General features: G+C 50.9%; 1 protein-coding gene across 1 annotated transcript in view; it reads right to left on the bottom strand.

The window, feature by feature from the left end:
- DCHS1 (dachsous cadherin-related 1) overlaps positions 1–23884 on the bottom strand; it is a 155412-nt gene that overhangs the window by 25592 nt on the left and 105936 nt on the right. Inside the window, exons 13-18 of the mRNA XM_030546779.1 lie at positions 20182–20307; positions 19593–19802; positions 17940–18803; positions 10455–10568; positions 3854–4065; positions 922–1076 (exon numbers count right to left, since the gene is read on the bottom strand). Coding sequence (XP_030402639.1) covers positions 922–1076; positions 3854–4065; positions 10455–10568; positions 17940–18803; positions 19593–19802; positions 20182–20307 — 1681 coding nt within the window. The remainder of the gene's footprint in view (positions 1–921; positions 1077–3853; positions 4066–10454; positions 10569–17939; positions 18804–19592; positions 19803–20181; positions 20308–23884) is intronic.

Below are 23884 nucleotides of genomic sequence, written 5' to 3'. Positions count from 1 at the left end.
TGGGGAGGTGCATGGTGCCTAGTTTGTGGGCTATGTGTGGGTTGGTGGTCACAGTGCTCAGTTTGTGTGGGCTATGGGGAAAGTGCATGGTGTCCAGAGGGTGTGGGTTGTGGGGCGTTGCATGGTGTCCAGAGGGTGTGGACTGTAGGGAGATGCATGGTGCTTACAGGATGTGGGCTGTGGGGAGGTGCATGGTGCCCAGAGGGCGTGGGCTATAGGGGGTCGTTGCATGGGGCCGATGGGGACATAGGTTGTGTGGGGTCATTGCATTGTGTCCAGTTCGTGCGGGCCATGGAGGGTCTTTGCATTGTGCTCATAGGGTGTAGGCTGTGGGGAGGCTGTGTGTATTGTGCCCAGAGTATATGAGCTGTGGGGGGACAACGGTGCCTGGAGTTTGTGGGCTGTAGGGCAGGCATGATGACCAGTGTGTGGTCTGTGTGAGGGGTGGTTATATAGTATCCAGAGGGTGTGGGAGAAGTAGATATATGGGTGATTGGGCATGTGGTGCCCAGAGAGCTTGGGATGGGGGGGCATGGTGCCCAGTGGGAATGGTGCTCAGAGTGTGTAGCTTGGCAAGAGGGGTGGGGGATGCGCAGAGCGTTCAGGCTAAGCAGATATGTGGTGCTTGGAAATTCTTTGTGGAGCCAGCCCCAAGTACAAGTGAGAATCGCAGAGTTTATGGCCAGACGGGTCCATCAGATCTTGTCTGAATTGCTGCATAGCACATGCCAGCGATGCCCACTCAGTTCTGTGTATGGAGCCCAGTGACTTGAGGTCGGCTAAATTTTGTTAACACAGACAGAGTGGATGTGAAGACACCAAGAGATGGGGAAGTCCCCACTTCCCATGGGCCTCGTTCCAGTGGCTAATCGCCTCCCTGGGACACACGGCGCCTTATCCATTTGGCCAGCTTTCACTCACCGGGTCTGCGACCAGATCTCCCTGTCCAGAATGGCTGCAGTGGTGATGGTCCCTATCTGGGCATCAATGTGGTACAGCCCGTTCATGGGCAGCGACTGGTTGATGGCGTAGGTCACCTGACCATTTGCACCCTGATCCAGGTCGTCAGCCAAAACCTGCAAAACAACAAATGGGATTCAGCGTGCCAGCTCAGACCCAGGGGCCACCCCTGCCCCGATGTCATGCTTCCAGCTCAGACCCATGGGTTGTTCCAGCTCTGCTCTCACACTTCTGGCTCAGACCCACAGGCCACTCCGGCCCTGATCTCACGCTTCCAGCTCAGACCTACCGGCCACTCCGGCCCCGATCTCATGCTTCCGGCTCAAACCCATGGGCCATTCCAGCCCCAATCTCACGCTTCCAGCTCAGACCCATGGTCCACTCCGTCCCCAATCTCACACTTCCGGCTCAGACCCATGAGCTGTTCCAGCCCCGATCTCACGCTTCCAGCTTTCCAGCCCCGATCTCACACTTCCAGCTCAGACCCATGTGCATGGCTGGCGCTACCATTTAGGTGACCTAGGCAATGGCCTAGGGTGCCAGAAATTTTGGGGGGCGCTATTTTGCCAGGGGGGCGGCACGCGGGTCCGGTGGACCTACCGCAGTCAAGCCAACGGACTGTCCACTGCTGGAAAGGCTCCAGTGGAGCTGCTGCAGTCATTTTGGCGGACGGTGCACTGATCTAAAGGCTCCGGCGGACCTACCGCAGTCATGCTTGCGGCAGGTCCACCGGAGCCTTTAGTCCAGCGGACCGCCTGACGGCATCACTGTGGCAGCTCCACCGGAGCCTTTCCAGCAGCGGACCATCCGCCTAGTGCGTCAGAAACCCTGGCGCCGCTCCTGCCCATGGGCTGTTCCAACCCCGATCTCACGCTTCCAGCACAGACCCATGAGCTGTTCCAGTCCCGATCTCATGCTTCCAGCTCAGACCCATGGGCTGTTCCAGCCCCAATCTATGCCTTCTGTGATGAGATAATTGCCTCTGTGGATATGGGGAAAGAGGTGGATGTGATATATCTTGACTTTAGCAAAGTTTTTGATACGGTCTCCCACCGTATTCTTGCCAGTAAATTAAAGAAGTATGGATTAGATGAATGGACTATTAAGTGGATAGAAAGCTGGCTAGATTGTTGGGCTCACTGGGTAGAGATCAATGTCTCCATGTCTAGTTGGCAGCTGGTATTAAGCGGAGTGCCCCAGGAGTCGGTCCTGGGGCCAGTTTTGTTCAACATCTTTATTAATGATCTGGATGATGGGATGAATTGCACCCTCAGCAAGTTCGCAGATGACACTACGCTGGGGGGAGAGGTAGATACGCTGGAGGGTAGGGATAGGGTCAATAGTGACCTAGACAAATTGGAGGATTGAAAAGAAAGAAAATCTGATGAGGTTCAACAAGGACAAATGCAGAGTCCTGCACTTAGGAAGGAAGAATCCCATGCACCGCAATAGGCTGGGGACTGACTGGCTAAGCAGTAGTTCTGGGGATTACAACAGATGAGAAGCTGGATATGAGACAGCAGTGTGCCCTTGTTGCCAAGAAGGCCAACGGCATATTGGACTGCATTAGTAGGAGCATTGCCAGCAGATCAAGGGAAGTGATTATTCCCCTCTATTTGGCACTGATGAGGCCACACCTGGAGTACTGTGTCCAGTTTTGGTCCCCCCACTACAGAAAGGATGTGGACAACTTGGAGAAAATCCAGCGGAGGGCAATGAAAATGATTAGGGGGGCTGGGGCACATGACTTACGAGAAGGTTAACAAGATCAGTGAGCCTGGCTGTCACCTGACCAGAGGACCAATCAGGGGACAGGATACTTTCAAATCTTGAGGGAGGGAAGTTTGTGTGTGTGCTGTTAGTTTTTGGTTGTTGTTCTCTCTGGGTCCTGAGAGTAACCAGACGTGCAACCAGGTTTCTCGACAATCCCTCCGATACAGGCTCTTGTAAGTTCAGAATAGTGAGTACTAGGTAGATAAGGCGAGTTAGGCTTATGTTTGTTTTCTTTATTTGCAAATGTGTATTTGGCTGGGAGGAGTTCAAATTTGTACTTTGCTGAAAGGATTTTAATTTGTACTTGTATACTTAGGCTGGGAGGGTATTCCCAGTGTCTATAGCTGAAAGACCCTGTAACATATTCCATCTTAAATTTACAAAGATAATTTTTACTGTTTTTCTCTCTTTAATTAAAAGCTTTTCTTGTTTAAGAACCTGATTGTTTGTTTTTTTATTCTGGCGAGACCCCAGGGGACGGGGTCTGGATCCACCAGGGAATTGGTGGGGAGAAAGGAGGGAACGAGGGGAGGGAGGTCAATTTCTCTCTGTGTTAGGATTACTTTCTCTCTCAGGGAGAGTCTGGGAGGGGGAGAGAGAAGGAGGGGGGAAGGTGAATTGTCCTCTCTGTTTTAAGATTCAAGGAGTCTGAATCACAGTGATCTTCCAGGGTAACCCAGGGAGGGGAAGCCTGGGAGAGGCAATGGTGAGGGAAAGGGTTTACTTTCCTTGTGTTAAGATCCAGAGGCTCTGGGTCTTGGGGGTCCCCGGGCAAGGTTTTGGGGGGACCAGAGTGTACCAGGCACTGGAATTCCTGGTTGGTGGCAGCGCTACAAGTACTAAGCTGGTAATTGAGCTTAGAGGTATTCATGCTAGTACCCCATCTTTTGGACGCTAAGGTTCAGAGTGGGGGTTTATACCATGACACCCCATCAGACCAATGGGCCCCCTCCCAATCTAGACTCCCCTCCCAGTCAGATTAATGGGCCCATCCAGCCCCGATTTCTCCCCCCCCGCCAACAGACCAATAGGTCTATCCAGCCCAGTGCCCTCCCCTTCCCACCCACAGATCCCCTGCACTCTGGTGTCCAGAGCTCATGGGGCTCCCCTCCGCTGGTACCTGTATGACGGGGGAGTCGTAGCTCTGTGACTCCCAGATAAAGGCCACGTAGTTCTGCAGCTGGAAGCGTGGCAAGTTGTCATTCACATCCTGCAGGTTGAGGTTCACGGCCATGAAGCCAAAGGAGGTGGCAGTCTCTGCTTGAACCACGAGGCGCAGCCGAGGGCTTGACTCGAAGTCCAGGCTGCTGGAGTCCTGCACCGAGATGGCACCTGGGAGAGGATGGGGGTGAGCCTGTGCATGAATCCCAGGGTCACCAAGCTGACTGAGATGGTGCACAGGCCCATGCATGTGCACACATCCATACATAAACATCTCCATGCACCCACATATCTATCCAGCTATCTGTGACACATCTTTGACCCCAGCACTGCAGTACTGGTTGCTTCACAATTGTTACTGCATTTCTCCTCACACTCCTGTGCGGCAGGGCACAGCTGCTAACCCCTTGTACAGGCAGGAATGGATGTCCAGGGACCAGAGAACTGGCCCAAGGTCACACAGGGAGTTTGGGGCAAGTCCAGGAATTGCTGCCATCTTCAGCCTAGATGTCAAGATCAAAGACATCAGAACCCAGCCAATGTCCTGCACAGACTGTCACAGACCTATGATCCTGATTCAGTTGCGAAGACTCAGGGACTCCACTAAATTTCAAAGACAACTAAAGGACAGCAGCACTCCACTCACAGGATGAAGACTTGGTGAATTGTTACCATTCCACACTAGCCTCAACCAGCAACGCATTGACCCCAAAGAGCCTCTTCTTCCCCATCGCCCACACAGCTTTCCTTGGTTTGCTGACACCCTGAGCAGGATGAAGAGACTGGAGCACAAATTTAAGTGCCAAAGCAAAAAACAAAGACTGATGCAGACAGGATGAAACATAACAAATGTCTCCAAGCCTATGGCCAAGAGACCCTTCCTATGAGCACCATTAAAGCTGACAAATCCCACCTCAAGGAGCTATCCAGGGTGGTAAACTGCTTCAGCAATTCTGGGTGCCTACAACCTGCATCTGAACCCAGCACCAAGTGCTGCAAAGGACTATATTCTACTGCACTGAAAGATCATGCATAGTTGAGAAGGCTTCTCAGACTGCCTGGATCCAGCTTGCCTGCACTCACCATCCAACAGCCCGCCTGAAATCCTGGAGTCCAGTATATTTACTCCTCAAGAAGTTCTGGACACTCCAAAGGAGTCTTGACTCAGGACTTGTGCACCAGACCTTTGTGGCTGGTGAAAGAGAGTAACGAACAACTGATGCCACTCATGACTGTAATGACTCATTCAGAGGACTTTTCCTTCCTCCACTGAACATGCAACAGCGTGACCAACACTGACATAACCTGGATATGTCAGTTATAACCAACTATCACTATTCCTTAGCAAACCCATAGAGAGAAGTTAGCCAAAGGACAACTAGAAGCTCATCTAATTGAAGCTGATGTATTAGATCCAGCACAATCTGGAGTCAGGCATATGGAACTGAAGAATGCTCTAGTGGCACTGATGGATGATCTCCTGCTGTCAATGGTTAGAGGCCACACATGCACTCTCATCCTCTTGGGAAACTCTGCAACATTTGACACTGTCAACCATGAGATACTGCTGTTTCACCTGAGAGGTGGCAGGAGTCCAGAGGAATGCAATAAAATGGTTTGAATCCTCCCTGGAGGGATGCACCCAATGAGTATTGATGGGAAACTGCACCTTCACCGCCAGACCCCTCACCTGTGGAGTCCCACAAGGATCAGTTCTCTCTCCGGTCCTTTTCAACATCTACATGCAGCCACTAGGTGAACTAGTCAGACGACGTGGACTCAAGGGTCAGCAATATGCAGAGACACACAGCTTTGCCTGTCCTTCATCATATAAGGCATGGAAGTTCTTTACTCTAACTGGAAGTTCTTGAGATGTACAATTCCTCTCCGTGTTCCACATGTCGGTATGTATGCGTGCCGTGTGCCCGAGTCTGGCAATTCTTACAAGCAGTGTCCATTGACTTACACGTCTGCAGTAGGTCTCAGCATGCTCTCAACTGAGGGTATAAGAGACAGTGCAGGCCGATGCCTCTCCAGTTCCTCTTCTTTGAATTCAACAGGGTCCAAAGCGGAGGGCATGGAGGGTAAGCAGTGGAATACAGATAGGGACCACATATCTCAAAGAGATGCCAGTTACAGTAAGTAACCTCCACTTCTTCGAGGGCTGGTCCCTACGTGTATTCCACATGTGGGTCATTGACAAGCAGTACTCAGACTGGAGGTCGGTGTGAGGAAGCCAGCGACAAAGATGCTTGGAGTACTGCAGATGGCACTGCTGTATCCTCTGCAGAGCTGTGAACTAATGCTCAGTGTACCAAATAAGTGGATGGAGCTTCAGGTGGCCTCCATGCAAATATCTTGCATTAGGACCTCCTTCAGAGGTGCCACAGAAGTGGCTTGTGCTTTCATGGAGTGAGCTATGACACCTCTAGAGGAAGAATGTGTGCTAACCTGTTGCACCCTAGGAGCCATCCAAAACCCACTTAGAAATCCTTTGAAAGGATATAGCATGACCATACGATCTTTCTGCTATGGCGATAAAAACTCCTGGTGATTTTCTGATGGGTCTGGTTCTTTGCAGGTAGAATGCCAGGGCATGCTGGACATTGAGGAAGTGGAGTCTCTTCTCTTCAGTAGGAGCATAGGGTTTCAGAAAAAGGACGGGTAAGTGGATACTCTGGTTGATATGGAATTCAGAAACAACTATGGGGAGAAATTTAGGATGCAGGTGAAGGTAAACCTTCTCTTTGTGAAAAACTGTAAACAGAGAGTCTGCCATGATGGCTTCTAGCTTGCTGCTGCTCCTGGCTGAAGCGATAGCCACTAAAAATACAATTTTTATCGACAGGTTGGGCCCATGCAGACCAAGGGTTCAAAGGGTGGTTTAGTGAATGTCAACAGGACGAGATTAAGATCCCTTTGAGGTGAAGGCTGGTGGAAGATCCTGATCAGGCCCTTCATAAACCGAATTGTAACTGGGTGGGTGGACACAGACTGCCCATCTGCTGGAGGGAGGCACTAATCACTGTGTGATGGACGCACAATGAACTAAGAGAACTGAGAGCCTTAGGGACAGGAGATAATCAAAGATGATCAGAATACTTTCAGTGACTGGAGAATGTTGATTGTTTGTGCTCCGGGCACAGAAGCACTTTCATTTGGTCAGGTAGCAGGTCCTAGTCGAATCTTTCCTACTTCGGCTAAGGATAACTTGGCGGGGAACCAAGCAGGAATTTTCTATTTACAATCCCATCCAAACACCTGTCTGTGAGGTGGAGTGAGCCTGGGTTGGGGTGTCTGATTCTGCCTCCCTCCTGAGTTAGTGGGTCAGAGAAGAGGAGATCTTGAATGAAAGGGCGGGCTGACATTGTTAGGAGTTTGGTGAACTCTAGAGAAACTCTGTTGCTGACCTGATCTCCTGGCAGGAGGAACCTACCAGGAGCCAGTAGTTCACATATGGGAAAACTGTGTAGCCCTGATGTCTCATCTGGGCTGCCACCCCAGCGAAAACTTCTGTAAACACTGTCACTAGCCCAAAGGGAAAGACTCAGAATTGGAAATGTCTATAAGGAATTCAAGAGCCATGCACCACATCTCCTTCCAAAAGTGAGGGGGTTACTCATGCCAATATAATCCTCCTGAATTTCAATTTCAAAGATGACGAGTTGCCGAAGGTCCAGAACAGGTCTCCACCCTCCTTCTTTTTTGGGGACTAAGAAATATGGAGAGTAGAACCCTTCCCCTTCATTCTGAGGTGGGGCACCTGCTATTGTCCCTCAGTGTAGGAGGCATTTCGCATCCTGTTGAAGAAGCACCTTGTGAGAGCGGTCCTTGAAGGAGGATGACTAGGAAAGGGTTTGTGAGGGAGGAGGAGAGGAACTCTATGGATTATTCCTGTTGGATAATCTCCAAGACTCAACTGTCTGTGGTGATCAGCTGCCAGTTGTGGATGAAGAGCATGAGAAGGCCCCCAAAATAATGGGGGAAGAGGTCATGCCATCAGGGGTGGTGGGTGAGTCTCAACCAATGGCCCGTAGCAGGTGGCTGGGAATGTATAGAAGTGGAGGGGCTGAGGAGTGAGGCCTCTGAACCCTCTGCCATTTCCATGGAGGCTTGGCTGGACACTGGTAGTAGAACACATGAGGAGGAGATGGCCTTGATTTATAGGTTTGTCTCTGGTGTTTCCTTCTGGGGACTGGTGTGTAGATCCCCAGGGAGCACAGAGTCGATTTCAAGTCCTTTAATGAGTGTAGGGACTCATCTGACTTCTCATTAAAGAGATTTTACTCATCAGAGGGAACTTCCTGAATGGCGCTCTGGATCTCCCTGGGAAATCCTGACAATTGTAACCAAGAATCCCTTCTCAAGACTATACCAATGACTAGATTTCTGGAGGCTGTATTTGCTGCATCCAATGCACCCTTAAGGACTGTTTTCACCACTCACTTGCCCTCCTCTAAGAAGGACTGAAATTGTGTTCCATCCTTAGGAGAAATTAGTCCTTAAAGTTCACTAGCCTGGAATAGTTGTTAAAGTCATATTTCCCTAACAGTTAGCAATGCAAAATTGTAGTCTCACGGAGCAGGAGACCTTCCTCTTCAAGAGTCCCAGCCTCTTTGAGCCCTTGTCTGTTGGGGTCGTCCTTAGATATTGCGACCGAGCCCTTTCTGTAGCTGCCTGTACCACCAGCGAGTTGGGGATGGGATTGGAGAACAAACATTTGCCTCCGTTGATGGGGACAAAATGGCACTTCCTGGCTGTCTTAGATGTGGTGTGTAGGATGCTGGTGTGTGCCAGCCCAATTAGCCAGTTCTAGTGGCCTCATTACTGGAAGGGCCACTGTATTTGATTCTTGAAGTTGCTAGACATCTAGGAACCGATGTTGTGGGTCCTGGGCTTCCTCCAGTGGTATCTGGAGTCATTGCCAACTCTTTGCAGTAACTCCTGGTACGGCAGATGGTCGTCCAGTGGAAATGGAGAGGAAGGAGTGGCTGTTTTGTCTGTGGATGATGATGAGACTTCAATTGGAACTGTCCATACCTGTGGATTCAGGTGAGTATCTTCCTCTTCAGACACTGACATATCTGGTTGGTGGCAAAAAGGAGAGGAGAGGACCTAGGCATCTGCCTTAGAATCCCATGGTCCACAGTAAGGCCAGAAAGAGGGGTCAGTCATTTGTAGAGGACTCCATGAGATCAGGTGCTAGCAGTGCCTAGAGAAGTTGTATCTGGAGGGATAGCGAGCATCTCTCCATGAAAATACCAGAGCAGCCAGCACATCTGACTCATTCAAGTCCAAAATCTGCTCCTCTGGTAACGGCGAGGCCATTGGTACAGGAGCACTCCTGCCTGATGATTGGAGAGGATACGACTCCTGGGGCACTGAAGTAGTATCCTCCTGCACTCTAGTAATGTCCCTCAGGAGGGCTGGGCTGGAGAGGAGGGGAGACTGTGGGTAAGGAAGGAATATATCCTCTGGTGTTGTGTAGGTCTCAGTGTGTCCCAGTGTCTGTGGGGTTCCTGCAGTCTGGATCAATGGTACTAGCGCAGTCCTGGAGGTAGTGCAGTCCTTAAGTGTCCAGTGATGGTCTCACTGATCCTGTACAGGGGTAATATCACCTCCTTGCTCCTACTGGATACTATCCTGCTTATCCAGACCTCCAGGGTTGTGCTTGCCCTCTCAGCTAGAGCATCACTCTGGGAGCTCATGTTTGGCTGGATTCCACCAGGACTCCAAGTCCTTTTCAGTGGGCTTGTCTAAACTAACACTAAATCTACCCCGCACTAGCTTGCTCCACATTACCTGTTCTCTAGTGCACTTTGCTCTACTCCCATTTCATAGCAGGGTAAATCAAAGGGCACAAGGGAACGTTTAGTGCGCAGCAGCAGAGTCCACATGGACACTTAGTGTGCAGCAGGCTAGTGCAGGATAGGTGTACACCCCAGCTTGCCACGATTCATATAGATATGCTCACCATCACTGCTTTGCATCTTTTATGCCTAGAAGAATGACTGGGTATTGGCTGCATTAAATAACATGTTGTGCAAATGAGCTCACCTTACTAGTGATCCAGGCCGCTCTGTAGCACTGACCTGTCCCCACTATTATTTACCACTCCACCAATTTCTGTGTTGCCTACCTACTCTCTCAGCAGTTACTTTGTATTTTCTTCCAGAAATGGAAGAATGATGAAGATATTGAATAGTACTGGGCTGAGAACAGATACTTGCAGAATCCAAGTAGAAACACCTCTGGATGAGGTGTCCCTGTTTACAATTACTTTTAAGATCTCTCCATTAGCCCATTTGAATCTATTTCATATGAGCTAGGCTGGGATTGTATCTGATAAATCATTAGCACTAATGCTGTGTGGGATGAAGTGAGCTGCTGTACAGAAGGCCTCATCTCCTAGCCTAGGGGTTTCCAGCTGGAGTGAGCCAGGCAGATGTACAGGCAAGCAGGCACAAAGACAGGGCATTGGGGAGCCCTGCAGATCACTTCATTTATGCTTTCCCGTAAGGCTGTAGTATCACGCCTGTGTTCCCTCCTGCTCCACGTACCTGAGCTGGGCTGGATGAGGAAAGCATTCTTCTCATTGCCACTCACAATGCTGTAGGTGATGCGCCCCGAGGAGCCCCCTGCATGTATGGCCTGGATGCTCACCACCGTGGTGCCTTGGAGGAGAGTGAAGACAGCATGAGTATTGCAGTGACACCCCAGAAAGAGGGGAAGGGATGAAGAGGGTCAGGAGAGAACATGGGTGTGTGTGCACATGAATGAAACTGCACAGCTCTTGGGGGACACTGGCAAGTCCTCGAGACAACCCTAGGGACTGCCACTGTCATTTGGAGAGAGATCGAGTGAGTTAGAGTGTATATGTGGGGGAGCCAGGACACCTAGGTTCTATCCTTGCCTCTGGTGACAGGGGAGCAGAGGATAGTGGGTAAGGCGGGGGGAGGGGGTGAGGGGCTGGAAGCCTGGGTTACATCCTTGGCTCACTGTGATAAGTCCATATGTCTGTCTCTCTCCTGGAGCCCCAATGACCCCCAACTTTGCTTCCAACTGATGCCATCGACACTGCCTTCTTGGAACCCACTTTAATCCCGCTAACCCTGTGACACTACACCTCACAGTCTTCATAGAGATATTGTTATGATATGAATATGGCATAACTAAGATGTGTTTTATGCAAGATTGGTCATGTGAGATATCATTGGAAACGTTATGATTTACTGAATGTGATTACCCTATTTGTATGCATGTATCATGTCTGTATCTGAAGTTAGGAATATTGACTTTGTATCAAAATGCAATCAGTCTCGCTGGTTAGTCAATAAACCATTAGGGAGAACAATAGGTCTCTGAAGATGCTAATCTCCCACCTTCCTGAGAAGCTGCCTGGGATACTGCTTTGACACTGCAGGATCATGTGATCATGTCACCTGGTACTTGACACCATCTTGGACTGCTGATATTTTTACATTAGTAGGGGTGGGGATCAAACTGGGAAACAAAGGATTCCCGCCATATATAAATCCTATTTAAGGCTGAGGAGTGAGTTAATCAGGGGTCGGTTCTTCACTGAATCCCTGCCCCAGATGACTGCTGAAACACCTAAGACTGAACTGGGGAAGAACTGCACCTGGGCTAGAAGGTGTCTGGCCTGTAAAAGGAATATCTGGAATTCTAAGCTGCAAGCAAAAGAATTTTGTTTTCAAGAACCTCTGTAACCTGCTTAAAACAACATTTAGGGTGAGAAATTACTACTTGTAGCCAGTTTCTTTAGCGTATTAAGCTTAGTTTGTGTGTTTGCTTTATTTGCTCAGTAATCTACTTTGATGTGTTTGCTATCTCTTATAATCACTTAAAATTTATCCTTTCTAGTTAATAAACATTTGTTTTCTAAAACCCAGTTTGTGAGATTCATAACTTTGGGGAAAGCTGTGCACATCTTCCTCCACATTGAGGGAGGGGGCAGATTTCATGAGCTTGCACTGTACAATTCTCTGTGCAGCGCAAGACAATACAGTTTTGGGTTTACACTACAGAGGGGGTGTGCACTTGAGTGCTGGGCAATCCCCGAGCTGAGTTTTCCCAAGCAGAGCTGATCTCAGTGTCTGTGTCTCTCTGCAGTTGGGTGTGTCCCTACCAGTGTGTGTGCTGGAGAAGGCTTGAGGTCCTGGCACTGCAGGACAGGGTGAGGGAGCCCAGGCTGGTGGTACGGGAGGGCTCAGTGGGACCCCAGTACATCAGGTGGCATCCCAGAGTGTGTGTGAGGGTAACCCAACACAAACCACCTCTGACCTTACTGCTGCCCCAGTTATGTCCCTAGAGCTCCACTGAGCTGACTGGGACATTTGTGCTCCAACAACCAAATCTGCCCCCAGCATAGGTCTCCCAAGTCCAAGGCTAGTGTGATAACCTGTGTCCCTGCCCCTAGCCCCCACTTTTCCCAGTTATCCTGGTGTCCTGTGTCCCCTCCCCAACTACTCCAGTGCCCTGTCCCTGTCTCCAGCATCTCATTGTTTCCAGCTACCCCAGTACCTTGTGACCCTGTCCCCAGCCCCCCTTGTTCCTAGTTACCCCAGTGCCCCATGTTCCCATCCCCAGAAGGCCCCTGTGCCCCACTTCTAGAACCCTGCTGTTCTTGGTTGCCCCATGTGCCCCTAGCATCTCACAGTTCCTCAATACTGATGCCCTTTAGTGTGCCAGACCCCACTCCTCAGGAGTCTCACTCTTCCTTCAGGGTTAGCCATGCAGCCTCACCACCTCCTTAGACTGGCCTTCTGGGGCTGCAGTGCTCCTATTTCACAGCATGAGCTCTGTTCAGCATGTCTCACTGAGACAGACTCCTGCTAGAGACTTGTCCACTCTGCAGGGATTAATGCACCTCACCAAGCACTTGCATGGACACTCAGACAGCGTTGTCACAGCAGTTGGATTTATTAGTCAGTGGCACACAGCACTGGAAGCCCTTCTAAACCCAGAGAAATGAAGATTAAAGCACAGACCATCCTGGTCAGCCCAGTACCCAGCCAAGCTGTAGTGAATCCCTTTGTTCAAGCTACAAAGAGTCCTGTGGCACTTTATAGACTAACAGAAGTATTAGAGAATAAGCTTTCGTGGTTGAATACCCACTTCGTCAGATGCATGCGTATTCACATATTCAATGACAAAGCTTAGGCTCCAATACTTCTGTTAGTCTACAAGGTACCACAGGATTCTTTGTCGCTTTTTACAGATCCAGATTAACACAGCTACCCCTCTGATATTTGTTCAAGCTGTGTGTCTCTCTCCATCTGACCTCCTTCATCAGATTCCAGGTGAGTGACGCTTAAGTTCAATTGACACCTGAGGCTCACAGGAAAAGATTTTGGGTGTAAAAGACTCAGGGTGTGACATATATGGTTGCCACCACCCTGCTGGGAGAATCTCTCCAGTAATGGGATAAGGTGCAGGTGTTGCTATACTGGATGATTTGTACAAACTTGTTGGGGTGGAACAACTCAGAGAGATCTGTCCCCATGAGCTGAAAATATGGGTAGTGGACAAGAAGCCTAAGGATCTGTGCAGGGCAGGCTGTTGGCAGATGAATTTGTTGCCAGAAGGCCTGGGTATGAAAAGAGACCCAAAGAGATTGGCCCAGGTCTGGGACCCAAAGAAGGGATCACACAGGGGCGCTCCAGAAGTGGGACATGAGTAAAGCTGAAGTGTGGTGATGGCTGATGTGATAGCCCTCTCCATGTGAGCTCAGGCCCTGAAATGTAATGTTTGTTGGAAAACAGAGCATACGTGGGCAAAACTGCCAAGGGTTAATGAAATAGTAGCCCAACGGCGCCTTCGAAGGGCTAACCTGGGGCAAGCCCAGCTGGAAGGAAGGCCAGATACTCAGGCTGGTGGGGCTGACATTGTACTTATAGCCCAGGGGGACGAGGCCTCAAGGTCAGCCCATCTACGGAATGCGATGTTCAGGCCTCTGCAGTCAACACACATGCCCCAGTGTATTTAACTCACAGGGCAGGCAGCCATCACCATATCATCCCTAGAGAGGTGGATGGGAGAAGGGCCCAGAGCTACCAGAACACAGGTGCTGAGGTGACTCTGGCATGGCCCGATGTGGTGGCCCTGGATCAGTTTGTGCTCAATGAATAGCTGGCGATGAGGAGGGGTGTTCAGACACAGTGAGGTGCTGTAATGAAGATTTCCCTGAAATGGGAGTGCCAAGGAAGGGCAGAAAGAGGCTGGGGCCCAGGATCATCTACCAGTGGAGGTGCTGATGGGAAATGATCTGGATGATTGGTCGGATGATGCAGATTGCTCCCTGGTTCTTTCTAGAGCCAGAGAGCACCACCCCGACCCAGGGTCCTGGACTACCAAGCATGTGGCTAATGAGCCTCCACCTTGGGGGAAATACGGTCCCTGGGATGGGGCTGAGCCCGAGACTTTGTCCTGAAGTGAGGAACATAGAACCATGGGATTAGAAGGGATCACAAGGGTCACCTAGGGTCATCACTGTTAAGTAGGTTAGACTAGAAACCGAGGCACAGCCAAAGGTTGCTGCGACTCCAGCCCCTACCAGCAAAGAGGGACAGGTCACACTCACTACCCCAAGAGCTGAATTTCAGACTGAACTGCAGAAGGATCCCTCCTTGGAGAAGCTGAGGGCCATGGCTGACCACAGCAGTGTAAAACCCGTTAAGTAGAATGGCAGGGACAGATTCCTGTGGGAGAAAGGATACCTGTGCCAGGAATCAGTTCCCACTGGGAAAATTGAACCTTGTGGGGGATCAGGAGGCAGTTGGTCATTCCCCAGAGGTACCACTGAAAACTATTGTACCTGGCCCACGATATCCTCTCAGGACATCAGGGGACACAGCACACCTGACAAAGGCTACTGCAGAACTTTTACTGGCCCAGAGTCTTTGACACAGTCAAATAGTACTGCAGGTCCTGCGACCCCTGCCAGAGGATGGGGCTAAGCATAAACAGTGCTGAGACCATTGCCCATCATAAGGTAACCTTTTCAGAAGGTGGCCAGGGACACAGTGGGGCCCCTCAGCAAGGCAACCTGGGCAGGGAAGAAATATATTCTGATGGTGGTAGATTGTGCTACCTGCTACCCAGAGGCAGTGGCTCTGTCCTCCATTGAGGCAGACGTGCTGCTAACCATCTTTAGCAGAGTGGGGTTCATCTGGGAGGTCTTTACAGACCAGGGGTCCAATTTCATGTCAGCTAGGCTCCAGTGCTTGTGGGAGAAACTGGGGGTCCAGCACACCTGGGTCTCTGCACATCACCCTCAGTCCAATAGGCTGGTGGCGATGTTTAATAGGATCCTGAAGACAGTGCTGAGGCTTTTTATGGACCAGCATCTGCAGGACTGGGATAAGTGCTTGCTGTTTGTGCCCCACAAATCTACAGGGGTCTCCCTCTTTGAATTACTGTGTGGGCGGAGAGTGAGGGCACCACTGGACATGATGAGGGACGAGTGGGAGGGGAAGGCCTCCCTCAAAAGGGAACCGGTGGTGGACTATGTGCTGTCCTTTTGAGAAAGGCTCACTGATCTTATGGGTTTTGCCACAGAGAACCTAGTCAGGGCCCAAGGAAAACAGAAAGTCTGGTATCACCACTTAGCACATGCCCACTTGTAGAACACAGATGATAAGGTGATGGTTCTCATCCTAATGCAGAAGAATAAACTCTAAGCTGCCTGGTATGGGCCTTTTAAGGTTGTCAAACAGCTTAATAAGGTGAACAACTTGGTGGAACTGTCCAGCTGCGCTGTCAGTCACTGAGTGTACCATGTCAACATGATGGAGCTGTACTTTGACAGGGAGAACTTGGTGCTGGCTGAGTATGGGCAATGGGACGAGCAGTGGGAGGATCACCTGGCGGATCTTATGCCTGAGATAGGAGCTCGCCCTGTGCTGGAATCATTTCCTGTCTCTGACCAGCTAACTCCTGCCCAGAAGGCAGAGATCCGAGCAGTGCTACCTTCTTACCAGCAGCTGTTCTCCAACCGGCCTGGGCTCACTGACCTTGCTGGAGACAGGCGCCAACTCTCCCATCAGGTGTTCCCCATACAGAGTCACTGGGAAAACAGCCCAGGACCTGTAGAGAGAGAGGCTTTAGGGGTGATCCAGCCGTCCAATGGCCCATGGGCCTCACCCACGGTGCTGGTGCTCAAGAAGGATGAGTTGAGCCGATTCTGTGTGGACTGTCGGAAGCTCAATACAGTGACTGTGTCCGATGCCTACCCCATGCCTAGATCTGACGAGATTCTAGACAAGTTTGGGGGGGAGCTATTACCTCACCATCATGGACCTTACCAAAAACTACTGGTAAGTGCAATTGGCCCCACATGCCAGGCTGAAATCTGCCTTCACCACCTTTCTGTGCCTGGTGGATCAGTTACTGAGGGGACTGGAGGACTTTGCCCTGGCGTACATTGACAGGGAATGGCCAGCCACCAATGGCCAGGGCCTGCCAAGGTGGAGGAGATCAGAGACTGGCCCACACCCTAAACCAAGAAAGCGGTCCAATCCTTTATTGGGATGGCGGGGTACTACGAGAGCAGGGGTAGGCAACCTATGGCATGGGTGCCGAAGGTGACACGTGAACTGATTTTCAGTGGCACTCACGCCGCCTGAGTCCTGGTCACCGGTCTGGGGGGCTCTGCATTTTAATTTAATTGTAAATGAAGCTTCTTAAACATTTTAAAAACCTTATTTACTTTACATACAACAATACGTTAGTTATATATTGTAGATGTATAGAAAGAGATCTTCTAAAAATGTTAAAAAGTACTACTGGCACGCGAAACCTTAAATCAGAGTGAATAAATGAAGACTCGGCACAGCACTTCTGAAAGGTTGCCGACCCCTGTACTAGAGGTTTGAACCCCACTTTTGCTCCTTACCTGTTCCCATATCTGAACTGTACAAGAAGGGGAAGCCAGACAAGGTGGTCTGGACCAAACAGTGCCAGAGGACTCTCTGGGCACTGAATGAGGCCCTAAGCTGACAGCTGCTTTTGGTAGGCGCGGACTTTGACAAGCCCTTCCTGGTGTTCACAGATGAGTGTGGTGCTGATAGAAGCCAATGCTAAGCGGCAGAGACATCCCATCATGTACCTGCTCCCTAGGGAGAAGAACTATGCTACAATAGAGAAAGAAGGTCTGGCCATTGTGTGGGCTCTTAAGAAGCCACCTTTTCAGGTGGTACTTTACTGTGTATACTGACCACTCCTCTCTGATGTGGCTGCATGAAATGAGTTTAATGCCAAATTTCTAAGCTGGAGTTTGACCCTCCAAGATTATGACATAGAAGTGATACATGTTAATAGGAGTGAAAATGGTATAGCTGAAACCTTGTCACAAAACAGGGTACCTGAACTTCCCTAGGTCACTTGTTAAAGTGACCCTGCTCAGTGCAGGCTCAAATGGAGAAGGAATGTGACAGTGGCAATTTTTGGTAATATTTTTATGAATTCTATGTGTGCCTCAGTTTCTCTTATATACTGCATTGTTACCCAGTGGGGTGGAAAAGGACTGTTTGCTTCCAGGGCAGGCTAAGAGACATAGGTGTGGGCGTCACCTGCCAGTCTGGGCCTTGACCATAGGTGCTGACTTCTGCTCCCATTGGTGGGTGCTTGACCCATCCTCCGCCCCTGGCCCTGCCCCAACTCCACCCTTGCCCTGCCCTCATTCCAACCCCTTCCCCAAAGTCCCTACCCTAACTCCGCCCCCTCCCTGCCCCTATTCCAATTCCTTCCCCAAATCGCCGCCCCAGCCCCACTTCCTCCCCTGAGCGTGCCATGTTCCCGCTTCTCCCCCTCCCTCTCAGCATCCCACCAAACAGCTCCCCAGGCACCCAGCTCCAATGTCCAATGCCCGGCCAGTCCCTGTTAACCCTGGGCACCCAGTTCCTATCCCCAGCACCCAGCCGTTTCCTATTACCCCAGCACCCAGTTCCTATCCCTTGATTCTGGCCATTCCATGCCCAGCCCCACACTGTTCACCCTGTGCCCTGTCTGGCTGATGGCAGTACCTGTGGCGGCATTCTCAGGTATGGCCACGTCTCTGGTGCTGCGGGGGAAGTGCACGCCCCGGTAGATCTCTTCCTGCAGGTAGATCACCACCACACCAGTGGAGGACAGGGCTGGTTGGCCCAAGTCTGTGGCCAGGATGAAGAGGGTGCGCTGGCGCTGGCTGAGAGAGCCTAGGGGCTGCAGCAACTGGATGGTGCCAGTGTAGGAATTGATGGCGAAGCTGGGATTGGGTGTGGCAAAACGGTACAGGATGGAGGCGTTGGCACCTGCATCTTTGTCCTCAGCCCGCATAGTGGCCACCACTTGCTTAGGTGGCGTGTAGCGGGAGAGATTGACAGAGAGTGGGCTGTGCAGGAAGGCAGGCACATGGTCGTTGATGTCTCGCACGGTGACTGTGACACGCACGGCTGCACTTTTGGGCTCCCAGGATGCCAAGTCCACAGCTTTGGCCAGGAAGCTGTAAGTGGGGCGGCGCTCACGATCCAGGGCCTGGGCACTGGTGATGCGCCCGCTCTGCGGTTCCATCTGGAACATGCCCAGTGACTCATTGCCCAGGTAGTAGGAGACCTGCCCGTTGGTGCCCTCATCTGGATCCAGTGCAACCAGCTGCAGGACCAGTGCCCCGACGGGCAGGTCCTCAGGCACCTCCACAGTGTAGGCTGCCTGTGCAAAGCGTGGTGCATTGTCATTGAGGTCCAGCACCCGTACACTCAGAGACATGGTGGCACTGCGCTGGGGTGTGCCGTGGTCTCGTGCCACCACAGTCAGCTGGTAAGAGGCCACCAGCTCTCGGTCCAGGCTGCGCGAGGTGGAGAACACACCAGAAGCAGGGTCCAGGATGAAATCCTGGGCAGGGTCTCCATCTGGGAGAGAAGATATTGGAATGACAGAACCTCCCTGATATGGCCTGGGGGTGGGGGAGCAAGAGACCCTCCCGATATAGCTCAGAGGGGGTGTGGGAGCAAGGGACACTTCCTGATACTGCCCACTGGGAGGGGAATGGGAATGATGGACCTTCCCTGATATGGTGTCCTGTAGTTCTGCAGACAGACCCCTGCAGGCAGGGACCCATGGGGCAAGCAGGACGGGGTCTCTCCCCTCTGAATCACACAGCAAATGGCCCACAACTGGCATCACCTCAGTGGCAAACACTCCCCCAGTGTAGAGCAGAAGTGGCAAACCCCAACAGGATGCACAGTCTAGCCCCATCCCAGCACACCCCATGACCACTCCTCTCAGCTGGCCCCCAGGAGCCCCAAGAACGAGGCACCGGAACCAGCTGCAGCTCGAGGGCTCTGACCTGGACCAGATGGCTGGTGCTGCAGACACCTCAACACAGAGCTGTGTGCAAACCTCAGCCCGACCTCCCCCCCGATACAGACTCAGCAGGCACAGATAGGAGGGGACTGGGAGACTCTAGGAGGAGCAACTGCAGCCAATGTTCACAGCCCTGGAGGCACACTCTACCCTGGAGGGGCAGCAGTCAAGAGCCTGGTGTGGATTGTACCCTGTGCCCCAGGGGCTGCAGCACACATGGCAGACGGGGCATTAATGCTCATGCCAATGATCTCAGAGAAGGACCCCCATGTAGGAGCTGGGGTCAGAAGGAGGAGCACCAGCACAGCGTGAGCCATGTGCTCCATGGCCCTCACCCATCACATGGTACTCCAGGCGCCCGTTCTCGCCTGCATCCAAGTCTGTGGCCCGCAGGGTGTAGAGCGCCACGCGGCTCTGGTTCTCGGGCACCTCCAAGGAGCAGGACTCGCTCTCGAAGCGCGGAGCATGGTCGTTTTCATCTCCCACTAAGATCCGCACTGTCACTTTGGCCAGGTTGGAGGGCAGGCCACCATCCCGGGCATAGACTGTGGGAAGAGAGAGGGGGGTCCTGGAGACCCTAGGTGCCACCCAGGGGGACCACATCCAATGCCTGCAAGGAGCAGCTCCACCATGCCCCGTCTCCCCCAGCCCGTACCCTGTGCCCAATCCGGGTGCCCTCCACTCTCCTGTCCCTCTCCCTTCGTGCCTCACCCACCCAACACTCTAACACCAAAACCTGAACATTCCTCACTCCCTTTCTCTGCCCCACACAATATGCAGCCTTCCTCCAGCAAACATACTGATTTCCATGCCAGCTGGGCTCCCTCCTACCCCTGCCCCTTAGTTCCTGTTTCCCTTACTGCCACTCTCCGCTTCCCATAGAGCACCTTCCCCCCCGTGCCCAACCCCCAGGTCTGGCCATACCTGTTAGCACGTGCTGCTCCTGCCTCTCCCGGTCCAGGGAGTGCATGGTGGTGACAAGCCCAGTCTGTGGGTGGATGGAGAAGGGACCCCCAGAGAGGCCCCCATATGATACATGCCCATTGGCCCCTGCAAGGAGAAACCTCTAGTCTGAAGGGGTAGGTGCTGACAGCTCCTGCAATGGTCCCAGGACCAGGCCCTCTTTCCACTCCCCTCCACCCCAGGCCTCTGCACCCACTGCACCTCCTCCCACCCGCCCCCGGACATAGAATCATAGACTATTAGGGTTAGAAGGGACCTCAGGAGGTCATCTAGTCCAACCCCCTGCTCCAAGCAGGACCATCCCCAGATTTTTACCCCAGTTCACTTAATGGCCCCCTCAGGGATTGAACTCACAACCCTGGGTTTAGTAGGCCAATGCTCAAACCCCTGAGCTATCCCTCCCCCCGACATGCTCCCTTCCCTTTTCTCACAAGGGACTAGTGTGGGGGTTGGGTGGGGAAAGACCCCTAAAGGCACGAGGGAAGGGGCAGAAGTGGAGATGTAAGTATCGCAGGTGACCAGCTTGGCTTAACAGTGAAATCCTTGCTGATCTTAAACACAAAAAAGAAGCTTACAAGAAGTTGAAGATTGGACAAATGACCAGGGAGGAGTATAAAAATATTGCTCAGGCATGCAGGAGTGAAATCAGGAAGCCCAAATCACACTTGGAGTAGCAGCTAGCAAGAGATATTAAGAGTAACAATAAGGGTTTCTTCAGGTATGTTAGCAACAAGAAGAAAGTCAAGGAAAGTGTGGGCCCCTCACTGAATGAGGGAGGCAACCTAGTGACAGAGGATGTGGAAAAAGCCAATGTTCTCAATGCTTTTTTTTGCCTCTGTCTTCACGAACAAGGTCAGCTCCCAGACTGCTGCACTGGGCACACAGCATGGGGAGGAGGTGACCAGCCCTCTGTGGAGAAAGAAGTGGTTCAGGACTATTTAGAAAACCTGGACGAGCACAAGTCCCTGGGGTCGGATGTGTTGCATCCAAGGGTGCTAAAGGAGTTGGCGGATGTGATTGCAGAGCCATTGGCCATTATCTTTGAAAACACATGGCACTCGGGGGAGGTCCCAGGTGACTGGAAAAAGGCTAATGTAGTGCCCATCTTTAAAAAAGGGAAGGAGGAGGATCCAGGGAACTATAGGCCAGTCAGCCTCACCTCAGTCCCTGGAAAAATCATGAAGCAGGTCCTCAAGGAATCAATTCTGAAGCACTTAGAGGAGAGGAAAGTGATCAGAAACAGTCAGCATGGATTCACCAAGGGCAAGTCATACCTGACTAAACTAATTGCCTTCTATGAGGAGATAACTGGGTCTGTGGATGAGGGGAAAGCAGTGAACGTGTTATTCCTTGACTTTAGCAAAGCCTTTGATATGGTCTCCCACAGTATTCTTGCCAGCAAGTTAGAGAAGTATGGGCTGGATGAATGGACTATAAGGGGGATAGAAAGCTGGCTGGATTGTTGGGCTCAACGGGTAGTGATCAATGGCTCCATGTCTAGTTGGCAGCTGGTATCAAGTGGAATGCCCCAGGGGTCGGTCCTGGGGCCAGTTTTGTTCAATAGCTTCATTAATGATCTGGAGGATGGTGTGGACTGCATCCTCAGCAAGTTTCCACATGACACTAAACTGGGAGGAGGGGTAGATATGCTGGAGGGTAGGGATAGGATACAGAGGGATCTAGACAAATTAGAGGATTGGGCCAAAAGATAATTCCCCTCTATTCAACATTGGTGAGGCCTTATTTGGAGTACTGTGTACAGTTTTTGGACCCACACTACAAGAAGGATGTGGAAAAATTGTAAAGAGTCAAGCAGAGGGCAACAAAAATGATTAGGGGGCTGGAGCACATGACTTATGAGAAGAGGCTGAGGGAAGTGGGATTGTTTAGTCTGCAGAAGAGAAGAATGAGGGGGGATTTGATAGCTACTTTCAACTACCTAAAAGGGGGTTCCAATGAGGATGGATCTAGACTGATCTCAGTGGTACCTGATGACAGAACAAGGAGTAATGGTCTCAAGTTGCAGTGGGGAGGGAGGTTTAGGTTGGATATTACGAAAAACTTTTTCACTAGGAGGGTGGTGAAGCACTGGAATGGGTTCCCTAGGGAGGTGGTGGAATCTCCTTCCTTAGAGGTTTTTAAGGTCAGGCTTGACAAAGCCCTGGCTGGGATGATTTAGTTGGGGATTGGTCCTGCTTTGAGCAGGGGGTTGGACTAGATGACCTCCTGAGGTCCCTTCCAACCCTGATATTCTATGATTCTATGTCAGGAAGGCTGAGGAAAGGAGACAGCTGTGGCCAGGCTAAGGGGGACCTGGGCAGGCTTGGGGTGAGGTGGAGGAGAGGGTGGGGAGGGATTGCTGCCTGGTGACAGTCATTCATAGATTGTAGGGCGGGAAGGGACCTCGAGAGGTCGAGTCCAGTCAGCTGCGCTCATGGCAGGACCAAATACTATCTGGACCATCTCTGATAGAGATTTATCCTAACTGTAACCCAACCTCCCTAGGCAGTTTATTCCAGTGTTTAACCACTCTGACAGTTAGGAACTTTTTCCTAATGTCCAACCTAATCCTCCCTTGCTGCAGTTTAAGCCTATTGCTTCTTGTTCTATTCTTAGAGGCTAAGATGAATAAGTTTTCTCCCTCCTCATGACACCCTTTTAGATACCTGAAAACTGCTATCATGTCCCCCTCAGTCTTCTCTTTTCCAAACTAAACAAACCCAATTATTTTATCTTCCAAACCTACCCCCTTCCCATTAGCATTCACTATGTTAGGCATTCCGTCAGACTTCTCAGTGAAGACCGAAACAAAGAAGTAATTGACATCTCTGCCAATTCCAAGTTTCCTGTTATTGTTTCTCCCTCCTCACTAAGCAATGGGCCTACCCTGTCCTTGGTCTTCGTCTTGCTTCTAATGCATTGATAAGAAGTCTTCTTGTTTCCCTTTATTTCTGTAGCTAGTTTGAGCTCATTTTGTGCCTTTGCCTTTCTAATCTTGCCTCTGCATTCCTGTGTTGTTTGCCTATATTCATCCTTTGTAATTTGTCCTAGTTTCCATTTTTTATATGACTCCTTTTTATTTTTTAGATCATGCAAGATCTCGTGGTTAAGCCAAGGTGGTCTTTTGCCACATTCTCTATCTTTCCTACCCAGCGGAATAGCTTGCTTTTGGGCCCTTAATAATGTCCCTTTGAAAAACTGCCAGCTCTCCTCAGTTGTTTTTCCCCTCAGTCTTGATTCCCATGGGACCTTACCTATCAGCTCTCTGAGCTTACCAAAATCCACCTTCCTGAAATCCATTGTCTCTATTTTGCTGTACTCCCTTCTACCCTTCCTCAGAATTGTGAATTCTATGATTTCATGATCACTTTCACCCAAGCTGCCTTCCACTTGGAAATTCTCAATGAGTTCCTCCCTGTTTGTTAAAATCAAATCTAGAACAGCTTCCCCCTAGTGGCTTTTTCAACCTTCTGAAATACAAAGTTGTCTGCAATGCAGTCCAAGAACTTACTGGATAGTCGGTGCCCCGCTGTGTTATTTTCCCAACATATATCTGGATAGTTGAAGTCCCCCATCACCACCAAATCTTGGGCTTTGGACGATTTTGTTAGTTGTTTAAAAAAACCCTCATCCACCTCTTACACCTGGTTAGGTGGCCTGTAGT

This window comes from Gopherus evgoodei, unplaced genomic scaffold, assembly GCF_007399415.2.
Source record: "Gopherus evgoodei ecotype Sinaloan lineage unplaced genomic scaffold, rGopEvg1_v1.p scaffold_49_arrow_ctg1, whole genome shotgun sequence".
In the NCBI taxonomy this organism is placed as follows: Eukaryota; Metazoa; Chordata; order Testudines; family Testudinidae; genus Gopherus; species Gopherus evgoodei.
The sequence above is the reverse complement of the archived record's forward strand: the minus strand, read 5'-3'. Positions and strand labels throughout refer to the sequence as shown.